This window comes from Salvelinus fontinalis, chromosome 14 (genome assembly GCF_029448725.1).
Source record: "Salvelinus fontinalis isolate EN_2023a chromosome 14, ASM2944872v1, whole genome shotgun sequence".
Classification (NCBI taxonomy): Eukaryota; Metazoa; Chordata; class Actinopteri; order Salmoniformes; family Salmonidae; genus Salvelinus; species Salvelinus fontinalis.
Genome location: NC_074678.1, coordinates 47264568 through 47273871, shown reverse-complemented (window position 1 = coordinate 47273871; position 9304 = coordinate 47264568). Strand labels below are relative to the sequence as shown.

Sequence of the window (9304 nt, the reverse complement as noted above, 5' to 3'; positions counted from 1 at the left end):
CACTACAGACCCGTCGATGTTAATCGGGGCCTGTTCGGCCCACCTTTTCCTGTAGTCCACGATCAGCTCCCTTGTCTTGCTCACATTGAGGGAGATGTTGTTGTCCTGGCACCACACTGCCAGTTCTCTGACCTCCCTATAGGCTGTCTCATCGTTGTCAGTGATCAGGCCTACTACTGTTGTGTCAGCAGAAAACTTAATGATGGTGTTGGAGTCATGTTTGGTCACGCAGTGGTTAATAAAATAAACAACACTATTAAGTCCCAAATAAAGTAACAGGGTTCACTGTTGACTGATTGAAGATTATCTTAAAGGGATAGTTCACCCAAATTACACATTAGTTTCCTTACCCTGTAAACAGTCTATGGACAAGGTTTGACAGAAATCCATGCTTTGGTTTAGTTTCCCTGGAACGGTTTCCACAAATCCAATTAAAGTCATGGTACTGATATCATAAACGTCTTTGCACATCATGTTAAAATCTCTCTATAAGTGACTTTGTTGAGCTTCACAATCAATTTTAGATACTTTTGGATGATTTGGATATGATGCGCAAAAAATGCTAATATCGGTACCAGGACTTGGATGGGATTTGTGCCACAAATGCTAAAACGTTAGCATTTTGAATAAGTGCAAGTGAAACTCAACCAAAGCCGGAATTAAATGCAAGCTTTAGAAAAATGTGGTTTATATTAAAGGGCACTTCAATTAATGTAACAGGCTTTTAAAATTCAATATTGGTACACATTTTTTACTTAACATAAAGGGATGCTAAAAGGCAATAATTTCCAGGAAAGACCCAGCTCACTTCAGATAGGTTGTAGAATTGTCGTAAATTGTCTTGCAACACGAATCACCACTTGAAGGCAGTGAGATTGATACTCTTAGCAGACACCATCGATCCTTGCAAATACAGTAGCCTGTTCAAGTATAAATGTAGCTTTATTTCAAGAGACACCACATTCTTCTATGTAAAATTCTGTTTTATTATGTATCACATTCAGCCTACGTTAAAGCACACAGCTTTATTCAAACATAATTTGTCCCTAAGTAGAAAAAAAATCAACAACAGCACACAATGCAGTTGTCATGGTATCTGCACTGCACGTGTAGCCATATTTATTTTCAAAGTAGAAATGAGGTGAGTGACAAAGTAAAAATGCATAGGTCCCGTTTCCTCATATTTCTTGGCACAGCTAGAGGCTAATGAATTTCTATCCTGTGGTGTATTTCTCCTGCTTATGGTCAATAGCCACAAAAAGCCATATCTGAGGACCTCAAGGGGACCTAATACTGTATACAGAATCTATGGCATTGGAGCAATGGCCATGCGCACACACACACACACACACACACACACAAACACAAAAAGAGAGAATCACACAGACAAAAAGGCACTAAAACACAGAGAGAATGCAACACACACATCATAAGATAATATTCTAATAAAACCTGAAAAACAGGGGCACGTTTGATACATAAAACCATCTATTTTCCAGTAGAAGGTCAATCCTATTGACTTGCTAAAAACACATCAAAACGTGGTGAAGTACCACAGAGAATGTAAGGTAAGGCCCTGGACCAGAGCTACACAGAGATAGACTTCCATTGTCCTTAAATGTAACAAAACCGTAGATGATGCTGAGTGGAAGAGGAGGAGAATTTCACAATGCGCCAAACAGTTAAACTCGAGCTGGACACAATGGATGAACTCAATGGTGGTCCCTTTAGAAATGAGATTGTGACGAGAGAGGAGAGGACATTGTAGGTTTCAAGGACACAATGTACAGCACTTGCTCCTAAAAGTACATTGTCAATGTGTGGAGGCCACAGGAAGGAGAAGAAGATGACTTTATTGTCCAATGTAAACAGATATCCAAATTGTCCCCCGCTTTATTCCAACCCCTCTACGAAAGACACTCATTAAAAACACAGAGGTTGGAGAGGAAGAGGAGAGGTGGATGAAGAGCACTAGAACGGTGTGTCCATCTGACTACCCTTGGCACCGGGCAGTACCACTCCGTAGCTGTTATCCTGCCACCTCAGCCACCTCATATGGATCTCCTTCTGGACCTGATAGAAACAGACACACGCCCAAAGACCTTAGATTGTAGAACCAGAGTACACATTGTACGATCTCCAAAAGCAGCCAATTTCAGTGTTGTTGACGGATGGATGGACGGAGGTGTTTCTGATGTGCTGTTTCCTTTAATAAAACCTTTATAAACCCTCTATAAACCCTCTATAGATCCCTCACCCCCTCTCCTATGTACAACTTTTTTAAACTGTTTTTTATATTAAAGACATGGTTGCATTACCTTTAAAATGTGTTATGAACACAACCAGTCATGTTTTCATCTGATTGTCAAAGAAATCACTTCAAAAACTAGGTCGCCTTTGCAAGTTCATCCAAAAATAACTCCAGTAACTGAATCGTGAACTGTGCACCCACCAAGTGGCTGAAACTATCTCACCGGAGAAAGAATCTGAGTGAGCGAAACAGCGCCCCTCTGTCTTACTATATATAGCGCATGTATCAGATGCTGTCTGGTCAAAAAGAGTATGACATGCCATACTCTTTTTGGCCAGACAACATCAGATACAGTGTCTATAGAAATTCTACACCGCCTTGAACTTTTTTCACATTTTTCTGGCTTAAAATTTCATTGAATTTGTTTCCTAGATCTACGCAACCCTACTCCACATTTTCAAAACAAAAGAAAGTTATAGAAAAATATTGAAATTAAGAAAAATGTCAAACTGTTATCACGGGCTCCACACCCCAGAGTTAATACTAGGTGGACGCACCATTGGCAGCCATTACAGCTGTGAATCATTTTAATTAAGATCCTATCAACTTTGCACAACTCTCAGGGCAAAATAGATCCATCGTTCTTTTTTCTTCAAAATTGCTCAGGCTCAGGAAGTTTGGTTGGGGATCATTGATGGACAGCTATATTTAAACCTCGTCTCAGATTTTTTTTGAAAGCAGATTTAAGTCAGAACTGAGACAGGAACACTCAACACCTAATCGGAAAGCCATTCTGGAGTGTCTTTTGCATAAAACTATGTGTAATTGTCCCGCAGAAAACGCCACAGTCCCTGCTGGTGACAAGCATATCCATAACATGATGCTGCCACCACAATACTTGAAAAAACAAAAGGGATCAACAACATTGTATTCAGTCCATATTACTGGCCTGCATGACAAAGTGAAAAGAAAGAAGCCTGTGTGAAAAGATCCACTCTAAATGTCACGTATACTCCCTCTCCGGCCTCTAGGTCATCAGGCTGCTGATTACCCCGCACACCTGTCACCATCGTCAAGCGCACCAGCGCCTCATGACACTCACCTGAACTCCATCACCTCCTTGATTATCTTCCCTGTATCTGTCCCCTTTGGCTCTTTCCTCAGGTGTTATTGACTCTGTTTCATGTCGGTGCGTTGTTTGTGTTTCGTGTTTTGTTTATTTATTCAAACACTTACTCCCTGAACTTGCTTCCCGACTCTCAGCGCACTCGTAACACCAAATAATCCAATGACCCAACTTCTTTTTGGTTACTACATGATTCCATATGTGCTATTTTATAGTTTTGAAGTCTTCACTATTATTCTACAATGTAGAAAATAGTCTAAATAAATAAAAACCCTGGAATGAGTAGGTGTGTCCAAACTTCTGACTGGTACTGTATATTTAATCAATTTTAGAATAAGGCTGTAAGGTAACAAAAGGTGGAAAAAGTCAAGGAGTCTGAATACTTTCAGAATGCACTGTATATATACACTATATTACCAAAAGTATGTGGACACCTGGTCGTCGAACATCTCAATCCAAAATTGGTGTTCCAATTTATCCCAAAGGTGTTAGATGGGGTTGAGGTCAGGTTTCTGTGCAGGCCAGTCAAGTTCTTCCACACCGTTCTCGACAAACCATATCTGTTTGGACCTTGTTTTGTGCATGGGGGCATTGTTATACTGAAACAGGAAAGGGCCTTCCCCAAACTGTTGAAACAAAAGATGGAAGCACAGAATAGTCTAGGATGTCAATGTATGCTGTAGCGTTAAGATTTCCCTTCACTGAAAGGGGCCTAACCCGAACCATGAAAAACAGCCCCAGACAACTATTCCTCCTCCACCAAACTTTACAGTTGGTACTATGCAAAGGTGCATGGGAGGTAGCGTTATCTTGGCATCCGCCAAACCCAGATTCATTCGTTGGACTGATAGATGGTGAAGCGTGATTCATCACTCCAGAGAACGCGTTTCCACTGCTCCAGAGTCCAATGGAGGCGAGCTTTACGCCACTTCAGCCGACACTTGGCATTGCACATGGGGATCTTAGGCTTGTGTGCGGCTGCTCGGCCATGGAAACCCATTTCATGAAGCTCCTGACGAACAGTTATTGTGCTAACGTTGCTTCCAGTGGCAGTTTGGAACTCGAGCTTAATGATGAGCTTGGAGGGTACTATGGTGTTGAAGGCTGAGCTATAGTCAATGAACAGTATTCTTTCGTAGGTATTCCTCTTGTCCAGATGGGATAGGGCAGTGTGCAGTCCAATGGTGAGTGCATCGTCTGTGGATCTATTGGGGCGGTAAGCAAATTGAAGTGGGTCTAAGGTGCCAGGTAAGGTAGAGGTTATATGATCCTTAACTAGCCTCGCAAAGCACTAGTCATAGTCATTTAGCTCAGTTACCTTCACTTTCTTGGGTACAGGAACAATGGTGGATCTCTTGAAGCAAGTGGGGACAGCAGACTGGGATAGGGAGAGATTGAATATGTCCGTAAACACCCCAGCCAGCTGGTTTGCGCATGCTCTGAGGACGCGGCTAGGGATGCCGTCTGGGCTGGCAGCCTTGCGAGGGTTAACGTGCTTAAACGTCTTACTCACGGTGGCCACGGAGAACGAGAGCCCACTGTCCTTGGGAGCGGGCCGCGTCGGTGGCACTGTGTAATTCTTAAAGTGGGCGAAGAATGTGTTTAGCTTGCCCGGGCGCAAGACGTCAGTGTCCGCGACGTGGCTGGTTTTCCCTTTGTAATCCGTGATTGTCTGTAGACCCTGCCACATACGTCTCGTGTCTGAGCAGTTGAATCGCGACTCCACTTTGTCTCTGTACTGACGTTTTGCCTGTTTGATTGCCTTACGGAGGGAATAACTACACCGTTTGTTTTCGACCATATTCCTAGTCACCTTGCCATTGTTAAATGCGGTGGATCGCGCTATACTGTATTGTATGTTGCCTTAAAAGTTGGTAGAATCTTATTCCAAATGATTCACAGCTGTACTGGCTGTTAAAGGTGCTTCCACCAAGTATTAACTTGTGGCGGGTCTAGGAAAATGTTCTTATATTACACTTTGAAAATGTGGAGTAGGTTCTGTAGATCTGTAGGAAAAAATCCCATTTTAAGGCAGCGAATTATGAAAAGAGTTCAAGGGTGTGTAGATTATATATAGGCACTTCAACAGGTTTCCCCTTCCAGTCCTCTGCCTCCACGACGATGGCAGTATTATCAGCAGCACTGTCTTTTTAATAAAGAAATGTGTTAACTTAGGTCATTTTTCTGTTCAAATTAAATCTTCCTTCTTTCTTTTCTCTACCCACTCTGACAGCGACTCATTGCTGCAGCTTAATGTCAATGAAAGTCACATTTGCAATCCTATCGCGTGAAACAATGCACGTGAACTCTGTCAGGGTGGAATAGTCCATTATTATAAACCAGTCTGTGGGTGATTAACTACACTTTCTACAGAAAAACATGGATTATATTAATATGGATATAAAATATGTGTATATGGACAGAAATGATTGATTATGAATTAATATTTCGGCTGTATGTATTTATTTACTTTTTTGGAGGCTTTCTTATGTCTACAATGTGGCCTCATTAACCTGGCCACAGTGCCCAGGCAAAACCCCCCTCCCTCCCCCATTTTATTTGAAACTTTGAAGCTTCCTGCAGATTTTGCTCCTGCTGAGCCAACCTGCTGAAGAAAGACACATTTATGTCGGTGAAGAGAAATGTGAGTGTGTTTGTATGGCGAGAAACAGATTTGAACACGTGGCACTGTGTTACAACGCACACAGCAATGCATGGGTCGTGGGTTTCACTCCTGCTGGGGTCACAAACTGAAATGTAAGCACTCACTGTATCGTAAATTGCTTTGGTTACACACCTGCGAAATCGCTTATATTGTATTATTCTAATGCTTTATATCAAAGCAACATCTACAGAGCAGTATGGTTGGTGTCTATTAAAGGCCCAGTGCACCTAAAATTCATTTTCCCTTTGTTTTATAAAACTAACTCTGTAAAACTATGAAACCATTTGATTAGTGTTTTTTTCCTGATAGTTGCTGGTTGAAAATATAATCTACACAGGACTTTCTAAATCAGCAGGTTTTGCATGGGCGGGAGTTTCTGCTTTCCATGGTGACATCATCATGAGATCAATTGGTTAATAGGCCAATAACGAAGAGAGTTCCAATCTTCTCTGCCAATAACAGCTAGTTTCAGTTTTCCCCTTCCCACTCGACCACTCCCATGAAAATCCAAGCTAAATTCTAAAAAGCAATGGAAAATCCATTACGGTAAGGTACTTCATTGTTACCCAGGAATTGTTTGACATTGATATAAATACGGCTGCATTGGGCCTTTAAAGTAGAATGTTAGACTACTCACTTCTTGGTTGAGAAAGCAGTAGAGAATTGCGACAATCAGCCCCTACAAGAGAGAGGATATATAATCAACTATCAATATTCAAAACAATTAAGCACAAAGATGTTCTCAACAGTTAAGAGAAGAACTGTGGGCAGTATAATTGTAAACAATGCCATAAAAAGGTATATGATACAGTGCATTCGGAAAGTATTCAGACCCCTCGACTTTTTTCCACTTTGTTAGGTTACAGCCTTATTCTAATATTGATACAGTCATCCCCCCCCTCCCCCCCCTCATCAACCTACACCGTACACCCCATAATGACAAAGCAAAAACTGTTTTGTAGAAAAACAGAAATATCACATTTACATAAGTATTCAGACCTTTTACTCAGTACTTTGTTGAAGCACCTTTGGTAGCGATTACAACCTTGAGTCTTCTTGGGTATAACGCTACAAGCTTGGCACACCTGTAGTTGGGGAGTTTACCCCATTATTCCCTGCAGATCCTCTCAAGCTCTGTCAGGTTGGATGGGGAGCCTCGCTACACAGCTATTTTCAGGTCTCTTCAGAGATGTTCGATCGAGTTCAAGTCCGGGATCTGGCTGTGCCACTCAAAGACATTGAGACTTGTCCCGAAGCCACTCCTGCGTTGTCTTGGCTTTGTGCTTAGGGTCGTTGTCCTGTTGGAAGGTGAACCTTCACCCCCAGTTGGAGGTCCTGAGCGCTCTGGAGCAGGTTTTCACAGAGGATCTCTCTGTACTTTGCTCCGTTCATCTTTGCCTCGATCCGGACTAGTCTCCCAGTCCCTGCTGCTGAAAAACATCCTCACAGCATGATGCTGCCACAACCATGCATCAACATAGGGATGGTGCCAGGTTTCCTCCAGACGTGACGCTTGGCATTCAGGCCAAATAGTTCAGTCTTGGTTTCATCAAAACAGAGAATCTTGTTTCTCATGGTCTGAGAGTCTTTATATGTCTTTTGGCAAACTCTAAGCGGGCTGTGATGTGCCTTTTACTGAGGAGTGGCTTCCATCTCGCCACTCTTCCGTAAAGGCCTGATTGGTAGAGTGCTGCAGAGATGGTCGTCCTTCTGGAAGGTTCTCCCATCTCCACAGAGGAACTCTAGAGCTCTGTCAGAGTGACCATCGAGTTCTCGGTCACCTCCCTGACCAAGTCACTTCTCCCCCGAATGATCATTTTGGTCGTGTGGCCAGCTCTAGGAAAAGTCTTGGTGGTTCCAAACGTCTTCCATTTAAGAATGATTGAGGCCACTGTGATCAATGCTGCAGAAAAGTTTTGGTACCCTTCCCCAGATCTGTGCGTCGACAACAATCCTCTCTCAGAGCTCTAAGGACAATTCCTTCAACCTCATGGCTTGGTTTTTGCTCTGACATGAACTGTCAACTGTGTGACCTTACAGTATATAGACAGGTGTGTGCCTTTCCAAATCATGTTCAATCAATTCAATTTACCACTGGTGGACTCAAGTCAAGTTGTAGAAACAGCTCAAGGATGATCAATGGAAACAGGATGCACCTGAGCTCAATTTTGAGTCTCATAGCAAAGGCTCTGAATTCTTATGTAAATAAGGTATTTCCGTTTTTAAAACATTTGCAAAAATGTCTAAAAACCTGATTTCGCTTCGTCATTATGAGGTATTGTGTGTAGATTGATGAGAAAAGTGTTTGACTTAATCCATTTTAGAATAAGGATGTAACGTAACAAAATGTGGAAAAGGTCAAGGAGGCTAAACACCGAAGGTACTGTAAACCACATTACATTTACATTACATTTAAGTCATTTAGCAGACGCTCTTATCCAGAGCGACTTACAAATTGGTGCATTCACCTTATGACATCATGACATTGACACCTTATGACACCTTATGACATTAATTTTGCTTTCTCTAAAATGCTTAATGTTAACTGTTCTATCTTTCAATTACTTTGTTTGACTGGCTGTAAAAGTGCTATCCATGCCAGGAGTAATTTACGTAAGTTAGATGTATATACATATTCATGACATAGTGTATAAATACCACATACAGTGAGCTCCAAAAGTATTGGGACAGTGAACATGTTGTTGGTTTGGCTCTGTACTCCAGCACTTTGGATTTGAAATGATACAATGACTATGAGGTTGAAGTGCAGAGTGTCAGCTTTCATTTGAGGGTATTTTCATCCATATCGGGTGAGCCGTTTAGTTATTATAGCACTTCTTATACATTTTAGGGGACCAAAAGTATTGGGACAAATTCACTTACGATATATGTGTATTAAAGTTGTAAAAATGTAAGTATTTGGTTCAATATTTATAGCACACAATGACTTCATCAAACTTGTGACTCTACAAATTTGTTGAATGAATTTGCTGTTTGTTTTGGTTGTGTTTCAGATTATTTTGCACCTAATAGAAATCAATGGTAAATAATATATTGTGTCATTTTGGAGTAACTTTTATTGTAAATATGAATAGAATCCGTTTCAAAAGACTTCTACATGAATGTGGATGCTACCATAATTACAAATAACCCTGAATGAATTGTGAATAATGAATGAGTGAGAAAGTTACAACGACACAAATATCATATCACAAATATCATATCCCCAAGCCTCTCACCAGTGAGTACAGTATCTGAGAGA

The 9304-nt window shown here is 41.4% G+C and overlaps 1 protein-coding gene across 1 annotated transcript in view; it reads right to left on the bottom strand.

The window, feature by feature from the left end:
* Window positions 1-923: 923 nt before the first annotated feature.
* The window catches only part of LOC129811019 (growth hormone-releasing hormone receptor-like), a 61782-nt gene continuing 53401 nt past the window's right edge, over window positions 924-9304 (bottom strand). The window contains exons 12-13 of the mRNA XM_055862117.1: window positions 6680-6721; window positions 924-2073 (exon numbers count right to left, since the gene is read on the bottom strand). Of these exons, the coding sequence (XP_055718092.1) occupies window positions 1972-2073; window positions 6680-6721 (144 nt within the window). The 3' untranslated portion in view covers window positions 924-1971. The remainder of the gene's footprint in view (window positions 2074-6679; window positions 6722-9304) is intronic.